General features: G+C 49.3%; 1 protein-coding gene across 3 annotated transcripts in view; it reads left to right on the top strand.

Annotated features, from left to right (window-relative positions):
- Itsn1 (intersectin 1) overlaps nt 1–19,435 on the top strand; it is a 189,273-nt gene that overhangs the window by 134,988 nt on the left and 34,850 nt on the right. For 2 of the 3 annotated variants that reach the window (XM_059276967.1, XM_059276968.1), the window contains exons 24-28: nt 1,536–1,702; nt 4,614–4,659; nt 6,662–6,783; nt 10,146–10,263; nt 11,856–12,047. In XM_059276967.1, coding sequence (XP_059132950.1) covers nt 1,536–1,702; nt 4,614–4,659; nt 6,662–6,783; nt 10,146–10,263; nt 11,856–12,047 — 645 coding nt within the window. Of the gene's footprint in view, nt 1–1,535; nt 1,703–4,613; nt 4,660–6,661; nt 6,784–10,145; nt 10,264–11,855; nt 12,048–12,435; nt 13,889–19,435 lie in introns of those variants that run through there. The other variant, XM_059276969.1, reaches the window with a different exon arrangement.

Raw genomic sequence — 19,435 nt, 5'->3', positions numbered from 1 at the left:
TGTTACCAGCATGCAGGACCAAAGACAGGGTCCTGTTTTCCCAGGGACATTTGGGTGACGGGTGTCAGCTGTGGGCCTAGCAGTCAGTGCTGGCTTCAGCACAGGTCACTAGTCCCTTGCATTTGAGGGAGACCTCTTGTGGTTAGGGATGTCCGTTTAGCTCAAACTTGAGGGCTTTGGTTCCCTATACTTATTTCAGTTTTCATTAGGACAAAGCTCCTCATGTTAGTCCGGGGAGGCGCCGCTTGCAGCCATGCCTGATAGATAGCCTGACTGTGATTCCCAAACCCGAAACCCTAAGGGCGGACGGGAAAACGGGCTCCTGCACCTTGTCATCTGACCTCCACACATGAGCCACATACAAAGTAAATGTCAAATTGTCCAAGGAGGTCTCTATGCAAAGTTCTGGTTGCTAGCCAGACTTACGCTCTGCTCTGAAAGGGTATTAGCTCATGTAAGATATGTTACAATGTAACAATAGAGTCTGTCCTGAGAGCCTCCTGTAAGACACGTTACAATGTAACAATACAGTTGGTCCTGAGTAAGCCTTCTGAAAGGCTTGGTTTTATTACTTTTTAAAAATGTGTAAAGGCCTAGGACAAAGTGGATAAAACTTAGAAATAAGAAACATATGCCTCCTCCTGTAAATATTCTGTATTAACGTCTGGGATTTTGTGTCCAGTGATCTTGACTATGACTTTGTTCTGAGCCTTGGGGTCAAATCAAAGCAAAGCAGACTGCTACTTAGAATTAAGGGAGATGTTCCTGTGGAATGTGCACCTCTCCAACTGGAGTCACTAGAGAATACCAGCTCTTAGTCCTTGAGACTAAATCACATGAGTAGTATTTCTAATAAGCTTGTTAGAAATGATTGGTTATTTTCTTGGGCTGGGGAGACGTGTTTGTCATCAATTCCTGTACCTGCTTATGCAACTTGAGTGGCAAGCAGATGTCCAACCATAACCAAAGGCCTACTGTTTGGCTCTTAAACAGCCCCCTACTGTTTATATACATGGTACTATATGTCTCAGGTGTTCACTCGGGCACTTAAATAGTGAAAGGTGTATCCTTTGATTGATAGGAAGTGTCTTCTAAAACTGCTACATGCTCCCTCAAAACTGAAATACAGATATTTGCATACCAAGAGCCTGCATGGGAACACATCCTACCCTGTACATAGCACAAAGTAGACACTCACTTGATGTTAACTAAAGCTGAAGGTGGAAGCGTTTTTTTCATTTAAAGAGGTGATGTATGTAAAGCAACCCTAGATTGTTCTTGATGTTCAGTCAGGAGATGTGCGGAACATTTGCTCTGTGTTCCCGTGGCTGGACCCCCACTCTGCATGCACTGCATCTCTATGTGCAGTGGTGAACGTGGAACCCAGGAATGGCGCGGCCCTGGGTTTTGACCTGTGGCGAGTGTCTCTTGGATGGATCTCACCCTGACTTCCTGAATCATAAACTTGCCTTTGCCAAGCTGTCTGGGATGTCTTTAAACAATCAAGCTCTCTCCATATCTCAATATTTCTCCAGAATTTATTGCCATGTACACTTACGAGAGTTCTGAGCAAGGAGATTTAACCTTTCAGCAAGGGGATGTGATTTTGGTTACCAAGAAAGATGGTGACTGGTGGACAGGAACGGTGGGCGACAAGTCCGGAGTCTTCCCTTCTAACTATGTGAGGCTTAAAGATTCAGAGGTAAACCCACATTAACTGTTTCCTCTCCCTCTCTGTGTGTGGTGGTTCTCTCGGCGGGGGTTGGTGTTTGCCAGCGGAACCCTGTGTTGGGTTCTGCTGAGTTCTGGATTGCAATGGTAACTGACGTGTCTGACCATGTCCTTTGGTACTGTGGGGCAAGCTTGGGCTTCCTCCGTGCAGAACTCTGAGGTTAGACGGAGGCCGCACTGGGGGCTCTCCTCTCTCCCCAGTGGTCAGTGTGGAACGTAGTCCTGTATGTAACCAATTTATGATTTGAGTACACTGGCTTCACTAGTTCTTCTTGGCCATCGGTTCTTCGCCTGTGTAAATGAAGGCGTTCTGGTTCACATCTGTTTTTTGCCTCACAGTATAAAGACATTAAGTTCCAAGAGGTTGGTATGTTTTGGGCATTGCCACCATCCTTACAGGGCGAAATGACTCCTTTGATATCTGATTGCGTAGGATGTGGTCTTGAGTCGGTGCAGACTTCATGAAATGGTTGGGGTTGGAGGGTTTTGGAGTGGCCAGGTTCAAGTCAAGGGAGTTTGGTGGTATAATCATAGCCATTAACAGACCATAGGAACAAGCCGACAGGAATGAACCTTAGTGTTTTTTTAAGTTCAGTAAATCCATAGTTGTTTCCTTTCCCCTCACATCGCCTAGGCACAGGGAGAGAAGAGCTGGCAGGAGCTGTAGAGCTGTGTCATTGAGACAGTGAGTGGACAAGGCGCTCACTGTCCCTTACTGCCCGACAGTGCACATGGGCTTCCTCTGTGGGCCCTTGTGTCCCTAGTGGCTGTGGTGAGCATGGGCCTTGTCACTTGCTGCTGTACATTTGCCATTGACCTTCTCCCCCCAGGAATGACTCTGTGTGCTTAAAAAAATCTGAGTTACTACTGTTCGGGGGAGATTTATGCTTGCTGTGGTATTGAGAGCAGCTTGCTAAATTCTGGGTGTTTGTGTAAGTCTGCCCACCCTTACAGAACTTGGCAGAAAAAAAGCTGGGAAGAAATCATTTTCCCTTGTAAGACAGCTGGCCTGTTGGACTCCATAGACCTAGAAAGGGAAAGTCCAACCCTTCTCTGGGCCAGCGAGTTGGCCTTAGATTATGCAGATGACATTTCAGGGGTTCAGTTCCTGCCATCAGACACGAAAACTCTTAAAGTGAGGTCACTTTTGGAACAGGTAAAATCCAAAACCATTGGTTTATATCCAAACTTTTAAAAAATTTTATTCATTGAAATTTCACCTAAGTTTTCTGTGTGTGTGTTTATATATGTGATATATATATATATATATATATATATATATATATATATAGAGAGAGAGAGAGAGAGAGAGAGAGAGACAGAGAGACAGAGACAGAGAGACAGAGAGAGACACAGAGAGAGATAGCTTTGATATATATTTAAGTAACATTGTTATACTGAAAATGTAAAAGCTATTTCTAACACAATATTTCAATAAATTGCACCTTTCTATCTGAAGGCATCTGAAGTCCTTCAACATGAACAACATGTGCTGGCCTTAAAAGGCCAACTGACCTGTGGGGTGTTTTCTTCCCACCATCTTCAGTTATTTAATTATTGGCTATGGAATAACTACCAGTTAAGATTTTTAAATCAAATGTCTTCAAATGACAATAAAAATACAAAGTTCAGTGTGAGAGCAAAGCTTCCTACAGACTTAAAAGAAACAGTACTCTCTGGTGGCGACACCAGGCTGGACCCATGGGGCTGAGGAGCTGCCCTTCCGCCCCCGCCCGCGCCCCCCCCCCCCCCCCCCCCCCCGCGGCCTGCAGCTTCTCAGGGGGAGCCCGCTGGAGCCACCTGACCTGTGGCCGGCCCGTGTCAGCCGCTCCCCTCTGTGTGGAACATGGGGTTACTACAGGCCCATGTACAGGAAGTAGCTACACTCTCTCTTTTCACTGCTATTCTCATTTGATAGTCAGCCAGAAAAATAGCAAGAAAATTGATAGTTTATAATTGTGCTCATTAATTAAAGCTCATTAATTAGAGTAAAATTTATTTCAAGCCTCTCCTCTTCAGTGGTCATTCGATTTCAGGGACTAGAAATACAGCAGCAGTGATAAACTGTGTTCTTCGTAGACATAATGCACATTTTTATCTTTACAGTGACCGACTTGGTTTATTAAACCCTTCACTTTATTCCATTGAAATGCTTAATTTACTACAAGGGTAGGCACTCAAGGGGGAGCATTAATTGACAATAGAGCACTTTGTCACACAGGCTGCATTCTGGCCCCTGTCCTGGCTCTCATGGTCTCTGCTGGCTGACTCAGCTGGTTAAAGTTCCATGGCTATCCGGGAGGAATTCAACCCCGGAGTGTTCCTGGAACACTCAGTAGTTGGAAGAAAACATGGTTTGCTTTACGATTGTGCTTCCAGCATAGAGAGAGAACTGTCAGTGCTCAGACAGTGTGAAATTGGGTAGAGAGAAGTGAGGGGGAAGGGTGGAATCCATCCCCCGATGCGGGTTCCGTCTTAAAGAAAATTCTAGTGTAAATATAGAGAGAGAGATATCTGCGTGGTAGACTCAGGTGTCTGTTGTAGCCTCTGGGCTTTAACTGTGAGCTGTTTCCTGGCTAGCCATGAGGTGGTAGAGCGAGCTGAGAGGGGACGGTAGTCCTACCGTCATGGGGCCTTCCGTTGGATTTGCCCGGATCCAGGATGTGCCTGGGCCGCGTGTAGCCAGACCCCGAGCCTCCTGGCCTGCAGGACCACACATTTGCTCTCTCACAGAGTAAAGGCCGCTTCTTTGAGGGTGCCTGTTTCCCAAGAATGAAATGAGGGGTTTAGGTGCTCTGGCGGGTTTGCATTATTAATCATTTTTTTTAAGTTGTACGGTCGACTCTTCAGCATGCAAATGAGACCTTCTGCTCTGTTTTAAGGGCTCTGGAACTGCTGGGAAAGCAGGGAGCTTAGGAAAAAAACCCGGTAAGTTACAAACCCTGATGCCTGTTTCAGTGTGAATGAGTGTACTTGATAGTGTTCCCAACCTTTGTTTATTACAGCCAGAAATCTAAAGTAGAGGCAGAGGAGTCTTCCCTGACGGTGCGTGGGTAGACCCTTCCCTGTTAATGAAGTGTGCATGGCTGTGAAGTGTGGCTGTTGCTGAAATGTGGGCAGTGGAGACTTTCCCAGGCAGGATGGTGGGAAGTTGATGTGTAGGGAGCCGTCAGACTGCAGGGTCAGCCGCTCTGGGGGCATCAAACTTTCCAAACTTACTGAGTTTGGAAAGCCCTTGCTGGTTCCTGTGGCCCATGCAGCCCCAGTGGTACCAGCAGTGGCAGTCAGAGTGGCAGCAGACGTTGTCCCATGATGGGTTTCATTAACTTAGAATCAGGTGGTTCTCCCCAGGCAAACACTGAAGGTACAAAGTGGTAGTCAGGCCTCAGAAGCCAAATTTTTAGTGTATTTAAGCAAAACCACGTGTTCTCTTAATAGTGGGATGAAGGAGGAGGAGGTAGCTGTGAAACGACTGGGTTGGTGTGGCCCTGCTTCCCGGCCAAGGTTGCTGGTGTGATTTTGCTGTCAAATCCTTAGGAAATTATAGGTCTGAACAGGCACTAGTGTGCTGGAGGGGCTGCGTGCTCAGCTCCCATGCATGTAGCCAGGGAAAGGGGATTTTAGTCAGAGCACACAGCGGGATCTGACCCAACATTTGTCATTCCAGAGGGTCCAGATAGTGCTCGGGTGGGCCTCACTTTACCCTGGAACTAGCAAGCTGCTCAGGGACAGGGGCTCTTCAGAATGCTAGGGCAGATTGCCGGCCCGTATGCCAGGGCCTTTGAGGAGCAGAAGAGGCTGAAGCCAAATAGGACGCTGATTGGGACTGTCTCCAAACCAAAAACTTGGAATCTAGAACTTGTCCTTGGCATGCCAGAGGAGTGGCCCCGTCCCCACAGACTCTCTGCTCAAGCTCTCGGCCGGATCCAGACTAGCTGTGAGCTGGGCACCAAGCCTTTGCCTTCCTGGGTTTTCTGAAGCACCAGGCAGACCCCTCTTGTCATGTGGCCAGCCTCCGACCGCAGGGCAGAGTAATGGGGGCTTGTTGAGGGGCAGGGTCTTATCCCCCAGATGCAGCAGGACAGTAGGACACGTCAGAACTTGGGGCCTCCCCACCCCCTCCCTTCTGTCTTTCTGTCCTCCACACTTCTTTCTTGCCATCCTTCTTCCTTCCTTTCTGCTCTGCAGGTTCACGGAGCTGGGCAAGTGTAGAGGAGTAAACCGTTTGCTCTGGATGGCTTCAGAGTTCAGGCAGCTGCAGCCTCAGCGGCACCAGAGTCTTTAAGACTCAGGAAAGCTATAGAACTGTTGACGTTTTTTATTTCTATACTGAATTACTCTTTTCTATTCTCATAACTCTATGTTCCTCCTGTAACTTGGAATAAAAAGAAGTTAAGCTCATGGTTCCGTGATTTCAAACCAGAAACTCATGGGTCACTTCTAGAATATGAGCCATGGCTGATTTGACTGTGTTGATGGGGGTGACAGACAGTCCTAAGCCGTGTGTACGTGAGCTGCAGCTAGGCTCCCGTGGGTTTCTGAGAAAAATCAAATTTCTCCTGTTAGTATCCAGGCAGAGGGAAGCATCCTCAGATTCACAGAGCTGGAGGAGCAGGGACCTGGCCCTTCATCGGGGTCCATAGGAACTATGGGAGACTCTTTGACAGGAAGCAGAGAACAGGCAGGATGGGACTTCATGGCAGGAAGCTGCTGAGTCATGACACAGTGAGGAGCCCAAAGAAGGCTGAGCTGAGTGGAAAGGCCAAACCCAGGTGTCCAGATTCAGAGCCCCACCCCGCGCAGAGTAGGAACCAGCCAGTATGCTGATTCCCATGGTGTTGCTCTCCGATCCTGGGAAACTGCTGTGTATTCTTCGGAATTCTTTCTCCGCACTCAACGGTGCACTACAACATTTGATCTTGTTTTTCAGAAATTGCCCAGGTTATTGCTTCCTACGTCGCTACCGGTCCTGAACAACTCACCCTGGCTCCCGGTCAGCTGATTTTGATCCGAAAAAAGAACCCAGGTGGATGGTGGGAAGGAGAACTGCAAGTTAGTGTCCCTATTTATTTGAAATTCTGTCTAAGTGGAAATGTGCAAAGTCTTGAACAGTATTTCACTGTAAAATACGAAGAGCCCTCATAGTCTGAACCCTGCACCTGTGTTTGGTTCTGAGAGCTGGGGAATCCTCTGAACATGCATCCCATGTTCAGATTGTGAGTGCAGGGGACAGTGAGAATTTGTTGAGTGAGATCTGGGTCTGCATTGAGACTTCTTCGTGTGTCCTGGCCTGGCACACGAAAGTAGAGTTTCCTTAGAAGTGTTTCAACGTGTGCTAACATGGCGGGTGTTTTCTGTGTGGATCACATCTGTTCACCATGCTGTTTTCAGTTCCAGTGTGTATCGAAATCACGTCACTCATTTCACCATACCAGATTCCTCCCAAAGATACTGTAGGACTGTTACTGTGTATCGTCATGGTAGAGAGTTAGGACCGTCATAGGATACCACACCTAAGGGGATCTTTATGTGAGGACAAGAAAATGTGTGTGGTGTTTAGTGGCTCCACGTAATGCTTATTATTTGCAAGCATACTATGATAGCACCGTTGAGAACCTAGTCAGCTGATTAAAATGGTCATCACTAGTGGGGACAAATGGATGTGATTCCTGCAAACACGCTACCTAGTAAGGTCGCAGCATCTGTACTGTGTCGACAGAATTGCAAACGTAAGATAAATACAGAATGAGGAATATTTAACTAAAGTAGAACAGGGAAGGACTACACACTTCAAAAACATCAATGACTAAACCTGTAGATCCCAGCACTTGGGAAGCAGAGGCACGTGGATCTCTGTGAGTTCGAGGCCAGCCTGGTCTCCAGAGTGAGTTCCAGGAAAGGCGCAAAGCTACACAGAGAAACCCTGTCTCAAAAAACCAAAAAAAAAAAAAAAAAAGAAAGGGAGTTAAAGAGACAGTGACAATATCAGAGTCTCACCCGGACTCTATGAAAGGAAAATCTGTGGCAGAAGAAGGATGCAGAGGCCACGTTAGATCAGATGTCTACAGCATTGTCAACTTTACTAAAGCATAGTTATTCTAGAGTTCAGTTTATACTGTGGTTTGTTTTTTAACACATGCCTAATGAAATATGTGGGTTCAAGAACCATGGTTTGGGGACTAGAGAGATGATTCAGTGATTAGGACCTGAACTAGGTTTCCAGTACCCACATCAGGCAGCTAACAACAGCCTGGAACTAGCTCCAGGGGATCTGATGACCCCTTCTGGCCTCTTTGGGTACACACACACACACACACACACACACACACAGAGTAGATTTTTTTAGAGAGCTATGTATGATGAGAGAGCCTGGTAACCAAGTGGTTCCAGAAACAGTCGGGTTAAGTGTGCTCCGACATTACTAGAGAAGATGAAAGTTGACTTCCCTTGTGGTTTGGAATCTTCGGGGCTCCTGGAGCCAGCCAAACATGCATGTCCGCACCTAGGAGCAGCTATACCTAAGAGGCCGGCCGGCTGGCTCTTGCACAGGAAATGCCTCGCTCCTGCCCGCCATCTTTTCCTCACTCAGTGCACACCAGTCTGCAGGCTCCACCTGGCTTCGCTCCACTGCCCCCCCTCCCTTTATGAAGGGGAGCGTGGACCATGCCTCACCACATAGGCATTCCTTAGTGGCCTGCCAAAGGGCTGAGTTCCCAGCAGCTGTCTGGTTTTGTATACAAGGGACGCATACAGTGTTTCTCCGTTAGAGTCTAGCATTTGGGACCTGCTGCATAACACAGGACGTCTCCGCTTGTGAACTGGTCACTTGCGACTGCCCCTTTGTGAGAACCCAGTGTCCCTATAGAGTGAGCCTGCGTTAACTGTGCCACCAGGCTGTGTCCGCAGCCTGCTTATCACGTTACTCAGTTTCCATGTGGCTCTGAGCAGGATGGTGTGACAGACAGATAAGTCTGAGACGGAAGAGGAGGTGTCGGCCGTGGAGTACAGAGGGCGGGGTGGGGTGGTCAGAGCAGAGGGGACTCCTTGGGAGGAAGAAGGGCTGGCTGCAGCCCCCCAGCCATGCATGGCTCTCACAGCTGTGTCCAGGCCATCCCCGAGGGAGGAGGGAGGACCCACGCTGTGGTGCGATGGACATCTGGGGAAGAAGAGCCGCAGCCCATGGTGTAACTGATGATACAGACTTACATAGGAACTGCTGGTGGGCGGCCGAAAGAACCCTGTCCGGAGGTACTGGCCGGCCGGCACAGCATCCTTGTTGAGACTCCAACCCCAGGACCCAGGACTCCATTCTGCTTTATATGTGTGAGGAGTGGGGAACTGAAGTGTTTCTTTCTTTTTCATTTTAGACATGGTCTCACTATGTAGCCTTGCCTGGCCTGGAGCTCACTGTATAGACTAGGTCGGCCTCAAAGTCACAACATCTGCCAGCCTGTGCCTCCCCAGTGCTGGAATTAAAGTCGTGCACTGCCACTCCTGGCCTCAGCTAGTTTCTGAGGCAGGGTCTCACTGTGTAGTCCAGGCTGGACTCAGACTTGCAAGTCTCCTGCTCCTGCCTTGAATGCTAGGGTTGCAGGCTTGTGCCAGCAGTCCTGACTCCCATTCTGCTTTGGATGTGGCCATGAGAGATATGGAGAAGGTACGCAGTCGAGCCGTCCCCGGGCACCTGTGTCTTGACTGCCACTGGCCTTCTGGTCCAGGTGTCCCTCTCCCGTTGGAACATTTTCATGGCTCCTGTCACCTTTCTCCATCATTCCTCTGAGGGACCCTATAGGGGACCGGCCCCCACACTTACTTACCCCAGGGACTCTTGAGAAATGAGGGATAAGAGACTTAGTTAGAGACAGAGAGGAGAGAAACAGAGAGAACACAGGATAGACTCGTGGGCCTGGATCCTTATCCGCCGAAACTGAACCTAGGTCTTCTAGAAGGGCCAGTGCTCTGAACCCTGAGCTGTCTCCCCAGCCCTCAGACTTCTGTCTCAGCCACACCACAGAATACCCTGAGTGTGGGCTCTGCACAGTGCAGCCCTTACGAAACATTCCGGGCTTGCGGACCAACGGCTGGAACGGAAGAGTTTGATGTCTGCGACAGTTACTGCCCTTTGTAACTGTCTTCTCCGCTCAGCGGGACGACACAGTGCCCTGGTACAAGGCAAATTGTGTGAGAAAGATGGGCTTTGATCTTTATAAAACATGAGCTGGGCGGTGATGGCGCAAGCCTTTAATCCCAGCACTCGGGAGGCAGAGCCAGGCGGATCTCTGTGAGTTCGAGGCCAGCCTGGGCTACCAAGTGAGTTCCAGGAAAGGCGCAAAGCTGCACAGAGAAACCCTGTCTCGAAAAACCAAAAACAAACAAAAAAAAAACTTTATAAAACATGACCATTTTCTCCTTAGGCTCGAGGGAAGAAGCGCCAGATAGGCTGGTTCCCAGCAAATTATGTCAAACTTCTAAGCCCTGGAGCAAGCAAAAGCACCCCAACTGAGCTCCCCAAGTCTGCGGCGCTGCCGGCAGGTAAGGTGCTCGCGGGTTGCTGCGCTCCCGGGTTGCTGCGCTCCCGCTCAGGTTTCCCATCCAGTGTCTCGTATGGTTGTTGTGTGTGCTCAGCACTTGTGTTTGCTGGCTGTGGCCACAGCTAGTGTGACAGGGAGTGTGGTTTCCAAATCTCCAAACATCTCAGTAGCCTTTCTGTGCCGCGCACTATTGGGCTCTTGGAGGAGTTGGGAGCACCGTGGCATTAAAGCCAGATTTTTCTCTTGATTTCCTTCCAGCTATTTACACTGGGATTTGGGCCATTGGATGAGACAACAGAAAGGGCCCCTAAAATAAACTGCTGGGGCCTTGATAAGTCAAGAGGTGGAGCTGGAGCCATGGGGTCTGATGGTCATAATGTAGTGCTGCACAAGGCCGAAAGAGCTTCCTTGTGGCATTTGCTGGGGAGCGAGGGGTCCCCTGAGTGGGCAGGATGCTGTGTGTCTCTTCCTAGAGGGCAGGCAGAGGGCTGCAACTGACTTGCTGCTCTCTGATCTAAAGCAGTGAGCTAGCTGCTTTATTAGTCTTGGAAGAGCTCAGATTTCTGCTGTAGGTCCTGAGGTCCCTAGACTTGGTGGCATCTGTGGGGACTGTGGAAGTTTTGTTTCGTCATCACCCCGTGATTGGATGTCTGTTACATGTGTCCCCTGTGACACTAGCTTTAAACTTGTTGTCCTTGCAAGAAATGTCAGGACCTATAAATGCTGTGGCTGAATCCTGAGCCCCAGCTTGTCCTCTTTGCATGAGCTGAGGCCTAGTGCAGGCAGTGGTGGGGTGGGTACCATCTGACTCTGCTGTCCCCGGGGAGATGTGGCAGGACCCTCCCCTGTCAGCATGCGAGCCCTGAATCCCCTGCAGAAGTGATTCTGTTCTCTGAGCTGGACGGTTTGAGAGCCCTGAAGCTGATGCAGGTTGTTGGTGAAGAAATAAGATGATGCCAGGCAGTGAGGGTGGGTCAGCCGCGGTGGGTTAAAAGACAAAGAAGGCTGTTCTAGAACGTGGTCATCCCCGAGACACGAATATACGGCAGAATCACCTCATAAAGCGCTGATTTCCGTTTTCACTGAGATTTGGAAGTGTTCCCAGACCAGGTGATAGTCACAGTCCATCTTTAAAACGGCCAGATCCAGGGCTGTGAGCTCAGTGGAAGAGCACTTGTCTAGTGCACATGTGGCCCTGGGGTTCCTCTTCAGCCTGACAAGAGATGAAAATAAAGACAGTCAAGTGCTGTGGCCCCTGGCTGTCTGTGCTGTGTCGTGGGAATTGGGTGGTACCAGCCAGTCCTGCAGAGTCGGCACCGTGGGTCCTTCCACCGTGCTCAGAAAAAGACTCCCTCATCTGCTGACAAGTACCGTGAAAAGGGAAGATGTCGGGACCTTTAAGGCAGGGTCAGAATCTTGCTGTCCTCTTGAAATGTAGTCCTTCATCTTCCTCTGTTGGCACACCATGTCCAGTGAGGCCCTCCCCCCTGCTCCTCCCCCTTCTGAAGGGCGAAGCCCGTCCAGGCATGTATCCACCTGCTGCACGTGTGGCACTGGGCTGCCCAGCTGCTCACCCAGCCCTGTCTCCTGCAGTGTGCCAGGTGATCGGGATGTACGATTACACCGCACAGAACGATGACGAGCTGGCCTTCAGCAAGGGCCAGATCATCAACGTCCTCAACAAGGAGGACCCCGACTGGTGGAGAGGAGAAGTCAGCGGGCAGGTGGGGCTCTTCCCGTCCAATTACGTGAAGCTGACCACGGACATGGACCCAAGCCAGCAATGTAAGTGCCCCGGCGGCGGCGGTGGCGGCGGCGGCTCCCCCTCGCCTCTCTGGTGTCCCCCCGTAAAACATGCAGCATTGCTCTGATTCCGCCAAGCTTGCTTTGCAGAACGTGAAACCAGACCACTGCTGCATCCGCGACAGTCTCTTTGAAGACCTTCTGTGATGCAAGGCTATCTCGTGGGGTTGTTTTCGGTTTTAAATTTCATTCCTTCTGTAGCATGTCCCCCTCCCCTCCCCACCCTTCCTTCTTTTTTTCTTTTCTTTCTTTCTTTTTTTTTTTTAAATCATTTTGGCACCATGCTGTGTACATGCCTGACTCATTTTCCTAGCTTGAATTTTGCTCATTGTTTTGTTTTGCTTATGTGTTGTTTTCCTCCTTTTTCTAGGAATCATATGTTGTCCATCCCCCCCTCAGGCTTGAAAGTCCTCAAAGAGACCCACTATCCCATATCACTGCCCAGAGGGATGATGGGAGATGCAGCCTTGATCATGTGACTTGCAGCATGATCACCTACTGCCTTCTGAGTAGAAGAAGTCACTGCAGAGCAGTTTACCTCATTTTACAGTAGCTGCATGTGATCGCAATGTCTGAGTCATTACGTGCTGAGACAGGAGCAAAATTGCAAAAGAGCACAGGGTGGTGGGTCCTTTTGTGGCTTTCCTACTTACAGACTGACTGCCCGGCCTTGCCACAGGTGCTTTCGGGAGTTCTAAGATTATTTTTAAATGTGTATTTTAGCCTTTTAATAAAAGTCAATCAATTACTTCTTTGCTATTTTGGTTTTGCAAAAAGACCCACTATCAAGGAATGCTGCATGTGTTATTAAAAATTGTTCCAAATGTCCATAAATCTGAGACTTGATGTATTCTTCCATTTTGTCCAGTGTTACAACTAAACTGTGTAGTTTGGGGATTTTGCCCTCTGTAGAGTGCAGAGGAGTTGGGTATACCCGCTTTGAAGATGTGTAGATGGAGCCTGACTAAAGAGAAGGTGTTGTGCTTGTTTGTGATGTCACATGTACATGTTGCGCATGTAATACATCTGTACTGAAGAAGTAGCTCTTCCCATGGCAAACGCTACCACCGTGTACAATGCTCTCATCTACTGCATTGATTTTATTTTGCACAGTGACTGTGTAGCCACATGAGAAAATACCTGTGTTTCCGTTTGGTCTCAGATTTATCTAGTTGGTTGGTGTTCTGTTTTGAGTTTTTAATTTGGCGTATTTTCATACCGTAAATCAGTAAGACACCACCACCAAGGTGGTTATGATCAACAGTATCTACAATCTTAGTCTCTGTTACATGAAGTTCTATTCCAGTTGCTTTTCATGGAATATTTTGAACAAGTAATTTTCTTGACAAGAAAGAATGTATAGAAGTCTCCCTGCAATTAATTTCCAGTGTTTACATTTTTAACTAGACTGTGGAGAGTAATATGAAGCGGCGCTCCTGGTCCACATGTGTGTTAACGTGCTGTAGCTAAGCCATGTTTGTCTTTAGACATTAGTTGGAATCTCTCAATAAAAACGAAAAACTGCCCACTGCTGACAGCACAGGAAACCCGAAGCAGCGTCTAGCTGTCCCAGTCATAAGTTAACTGACGTCCCTCGGGGTTCCCTCCTGGGGCGACGCCTGGGCTGACAGTTGTGTCCCGGTCCTTCTCCCTCACGTGGTGCAGAGGACAGGGCAGTCCCTCCTCGTCTGCTTGCGCTCCAGTGTTTGCGTGGATATGAATGTAAAATATATAAATATATAAACCTGCGGCTTTAACAATTGTAATACAACCTTTTGGACTAGTTATGTGTATAGATGATTAAATTCTTCATATAAAAGTTAGATGGAAATGTCTCTGTGTTCTTGCTGTTGGAATCCTGCAGTGGCAATGGGCACCACGCAGACAGGTGTTGGCCTGCTGCCCACATGCTGAGTGTGAAGACAGACATGATCCTTGAGTGGCACCCCCTCCCCATCAATGTATAAACGGTGGCTCCTTCTGTGGTCCCAGTTTCCAAGTGTAGAGGTCTACATCCCAGCTTAGCTGTCAGCTCTCATTGGGCTCTTAGTTTGTGTTGTTGACACATTGACAGCTGTTTGATTTGGCTTGAGGCACAAAACATTGGTCCAAAAATCGTGTCATAATAAGGAACTAGTGAGTGTCAGAATACACGTGGATAAAGGCAGACTTGCATATTTCCCTGTTGTGTGGGATCACTTCAGCTGTGCACACCCTTGTGACTTTTAGAAACAAACCAGCATATGTATACACATGGATGACGCTGCTAGCCATGATGGACACGTGATTGACGCTATCCTCCTGAATTTTACCTCTTGGGCTTCCCTGCCCATCCTTTGAAGTTTCTTCAAGTTGGCAAAAGGTTTGGGGGAAGGGATGGTAAATCTGCCGTGCGTTGAGTGCCCTGTTGGGTTCTGGAGAGAGAGGAAGTGAAAACCAAGTCCATACAATAGTTATGGGGAGTGTGTCCAGTTCTATGCAGAAGTGTGGGTGAACTGTAGCATGAGCAGGCTATCCAGCTTTGGTGGGCTGGGGGCGGGGGCAGTAAGTTCCGCTGCTACAGGGCAAAGGTAGAAACACCCCCCACCCCCAGGAGGGGCAGGGGAGTAACACTGAAGTGGAGACCTTGGAGCCAGTGAGGTGGGAGAAGTATTTGTTATGAACCTAGGTGTCAGAACAGTAAAGACCCAGAGGGAGGTGGGGAGGGCCCTTCCTGTCTCCCATCCAGGCCCTTATGGAACAGTGATCAAGTCTGCAGACCTTGTCTCCTCCCCAGGACCTCTTCACTCTCTCAGGCAGGGTTCCTTCTCCAGTGTTGAGGTTGATGGTGGGATGCCATTGTTTACTCTGGTACCCTCCCATGGTGCGTTCATCCAATCTTTCTCCTGGGTTTGGGAACTGGCAGAGATTTCCCTCACATCCATTCAGTGTGCACAGACTGCAGAGAACCCATCTGACCCTGTGGGTTTTAGGCAGAGGGCCACTCCTAGCATCCTGTGGGTAGAGGCTGGGGATGTGGGTCATCCTACATACAACGCAGAGCACAGTCCACATGACAGAGATCAGGTCCCAGATGTTACCAGTGCCGAGCGGAGAAACCCTGGTCTCACCCTACTGGCCACTGGCTAACGTTCACATCCTGGCCCAAGTGGTTATCTCATGGCTGCTGAAGCTGTCCAGATAACTACTGCTAAATATGTGCACTCACTTTGTGAGCTCATATCATGTGTGTGCAGTGTAAAAAGTCTCCCACAGTTGTCCTTTACTTTTCAAAACATCTTGGTTATCCCCTATGTTCTCTACTTTTTTAAAGTTGGATTAAACAGTAAAGTGTCCCTCAGAGTTTAAAGGTTCTAAGTTTAGGGTTTGATTTTTGTTTTTAGGTAGTTTTTTTTTTTCATTTTACATTTACTCTGTGTGTGAGTGTGTGTGTGTGTGTGAGTGTGTGTGTATGTGTGTGTGTCAGCAATTTCATATGACTTAACCCAATATAATTAATCATTTCCTGGCGCATGATGGGTTTAAGCACTCAAAGCTGCCCATTGTGTGAGCAGATCAGACAACTGTAGAAACACCAGAATCCAGGTTCCTGATGCGTCACATAGGAGAAACCAAGATTTCACCCTAGTTCCCTCTCCCTTTCGTGGAAGCTCCCCAGAGTAGTGCTGCCCTGGAGTCTCGCCCATGTGTGCCGAGGCTCAGGCCTGTAGACTTGGGTCTGGGCAGTCTCTACTCTGGCCTAATCTTGGAAGCTTCCTACCCAGATAACAACCCTGCTTCCTGGAAACAGAAAGTCATTTCTGAGAGACAATGAAAATATTTTCCTTTGGCAAAATTATAAATTAATCTGTTTATTCTTTTTTGACCCCAAAATACCCAAGAGCATTGTTCTGGAAGCTACATTGACTGTCAGTGACAACACCCCCCCCCCCCCCAGCACACACACACCAGTAAATGCATAGGGAAATACAAAATATCTGATATTTGGGGCCTGGAGAGGTGGTTAAGAACACTGACTGCTCTTCCAGAGGATCCCGGTTGATTCCCAGCACACACAGGCTGGCTTACAGCTGTCTGTAACTCCAGTCCCAGGGGATCTGACATCTGGCCTCCACAGGCACCAGGCACATGTGTAGTGGTGTACAGACAGACATGTTTTATGTGGGCCAAATACCAACACATAAAATGTTTCAGAAAAAAAAAAGTTAAAAACATATAGAATGGTGGGAAAGCCAGAGGTTCTGATACCATTGTGTGAGGGTCTCACATGGCCACTGTTTCCTGGAGCCCCTTTTCAGTGAAACCCGGGAAAAAGCTATGGTTTGTTTCAGCCAGTTCATTGCTTCTCACTGAAGGTTCTGTTCTTCATATTGAAAGCCCCTGGGCATGAAAAAACCAAAAAACGATGCCTGAATTCACTAAAACAAAGGCTTTGTTTCTTAGACATGGCCATCGTCTTTTAAGACCCATATATATTGTGTTTGCACAGCTCTGTGTGAGCACACTACCTCCTGGAGTCTAGGGCCTAGGTGCTCCCTGCCTGCTGTTCTGTGGTGTCGGTGGTCTGTGTGCCAGATGTAGGTATGAGAAAGTGACCTTAATATGTACCTGTGGCTTGTTAACGTGGGGCTGAGTGGGTCAGAGCACAGCTAGAATCAGATAGACTTGTATAGAAGATTCCCACACAGGCTGACAGTTGCAGAGTTTTCATACCTGCTTGACTCATGTTGCAGGCCACAAAGACTTCCTCGGCTTAGCCGTATTTGCTAAGGCTGAACACTCCTTTCTCCCGAGTTCTCCAAACCCTGACCCAGGAGAGGAGATGCCTTGTGACCTGCTAGTGGGCATGAGGAAGCTGTGTGCTCCTGAGGCCTCTGCTCTCCCCACCCCCACCGTGCCCGGGCCGCTCCCTTTCTTGACCTCTGTCATGCTTGCGCACTAAGCCAGGCACACCAAAGAAGCAGAGAACATGGTGTGGGAGTGAGGGACAGTTGACCCCTGAAGAGTATTGGACAGTGCTGTGATTTTAGGACCTGGGACACGAGCCCTTCACTTGACAGGATGCTGAGGGTCTAGGGGTACCCTCAAAGTGCCTCTTCCAGTGCCCGGCTCACCCTCCTCTTGCTGTACCATTTGAAAAGAGCATTCCTGTCTGTCCTGGAGCCTTGCCTCCAAGCTGTACCCGCACAGAATTATTGGTGGCTGTCACTCTGGAAGATAAGAGTGGGCCCCCTTTCCTTCCTGGGATTCTTCTGCCACTGGGATTGAGAATTCCACCTGTCGGTGTACATCTTAGTGCCCAAGCTCCACACTGGCCCACCCCAGCCTTAGGCCCTTCTTGACTGCAGCCCAGTTTCTCAGAGACAGGCTTGTCCCAGATGCCCTCACTCTGGGCCAACTGTGGCTTCTAAATTTTCATTCCTGGCTGCAGCCCGAAGCCCATGGTGCTGAATATAGAACACTGCTTAGAGACAACTTCATTTAATAGTTGACTCTGGGGAACTCAGTATAGCTGTACCCTTGGTCCTTGGTAGCATTAAAGGCACTCTAGGATGGCCATTCAGAGCATGGGTTCGAATCCTGGCTCTGCAACTTTCCATGCTTTGTGGTCTTGGGCACGTTATTTAAGCTCTTGGCTCTTTACCAGTAGAGAGATAAGAACACCAGTGAGTGACTGAGCACCCAGTACGTAAGAGAGGAGTTGTTTGTGGGGAACAAGTGATTTATGCGTGGTCAGTGAACAGCCAGCCTGGTGGCTTCCTGCTTGCTTTCTTAAGGTGCCCTTTAAGACCTGCCAGCCACTGCCTTCCCAGATGAGAGATTTCAGAGACCAGCAGCTCCTTGGATGCATTCACACACCCACTGCAGCTTTGCCCCACTCACTTGCAAACGAATCCCAGTCCCTTCCTTCTGGCCCCTGGGGGCTCACCTGCATGGAGGCCTTTTGGAGCATCTGTCCCACAGGTTTGAACAATGCTGACACCCCGTCTCAAGCCAGCGTCTCCCCAGCACACGGCCGGTGCCAGCTGCCTCTTTCACAGGACTGGCGGTGGGGCGCCCCACCAGGGGGATGGAATGTGCCAGGCCTTTAAATACCACAGCTGTGGACTGTTGGCAGGCCCATGCAGTGTTCCACAATAAACCTGTCCCAGACGTGTTGAGTCACTGGGTCCTGTGTTTCTCATCACAGCCCGTGGCCTTGTGCTCTCCCACCAGCTAAGAATGGAGCGTTTGCCCCCTGCTCCCGCTGGGTGTGCCAGCCACTTTATATACCACTTCGCTAGAGACATGTGCTCCTCAGAGCAGCTGTGCCAGAACATTTAGGGCTCCCAGAGCACATTGCCCTGCACCCTGCTGTGTGCACCTAGACAAGAACGGGACCTTTGCTGCCTCTGCTCTGCTTCAGCAGAGCAGGCAAAGCCAAGCAGGGATCTTGGCTCTCTAGGGCATTGCCCTGGAATCCCACAGCCCCAAAGGAAGCCCTACGTATCTATCCCCTCCCTCAGTAACCAGCCCCCACTGACTGTCTAGTGGGAACCCTCACCCCAGCCCATCGTCAAGAGACAGAAGAAAATCTGCCGGAGCCCTTCCATCCCTCCCATTTGCTGCAGCCTGTCCTGCCTCAGTTTCCCCTCTCTTGCCATTCCCTCCTCCAACACACACAAGGAATATGGCCCCTGCCTGGTGATAAGGCTGTGGGCATTAGAACACAGGCGGGTGTGGTGGCTGCCTTTGAACCTGTAGGAATGGGAGGTGACGGACAGTAGTCTTTCCAGCTCATGGTGAATAAAACAGGACAGAGTGTGACCAGAGGCCAGTGCTGTAGTGCAGGGGATGCCCTAGGAGTCCTCCCCAAAGCAGCTGTGGCTTCTAAATTTCCATTCCTGGCTACAGTCAGAAGACCATGGTGCTGAATATAGAACACTGCCTAGATATGTACTAATCTAATAGTGGACTCCTCCAACCTGAAAACCTTTCTGGAACACTTAAGAGCCCACATCTGCTCCCTCTGGCAGCATCCTGGACCTGCATTAGGGGGAAGTAACAGGTGGCGTGGGGGTAGAACCATGCCAGGTTGAGAGAGTTCATGATTCAAAACCCCTGGGCACTGACTGTCTCCTCCCTAGGGCTCCCATGTTCCACCTAGTCAGGAGGTGGTACAGGGTGCTTGGGTATAGAGCCTTCAGACACCTGGCTCTACCTTACCTGTCCGGCCTTAACCAGCCCCAAATTTTCCTTTGCCCCCATATCCTACACACACCCTTCCTTGGAATTCTTACTTCAAGTTTAAGCCATTGGGGCACTCCAGTCACACATGCCCTGCCCCACCTTCCCCCTTCCTGCTCTCCACTGTCCACCCCACCGTGTTA

Source organism: Peromyscus eremicus, chromosome 12 (genome assembly GCF_949786415.1).
Source record: "Peromyscus eremicus chromosome 12, PerEre_H2_v1, whole genome shotgun sequence".
In the NCBI taxonomy this organism is placed as follows: Eukaryota; Metazoa; Chordata; class Mammalia; order Rodentia; family Cricetidae; genus Peromyscus; species Peromyscus eremicus.
This window is presented reverse-complemented; position numbering and strand designations above follow the sequence as displayed.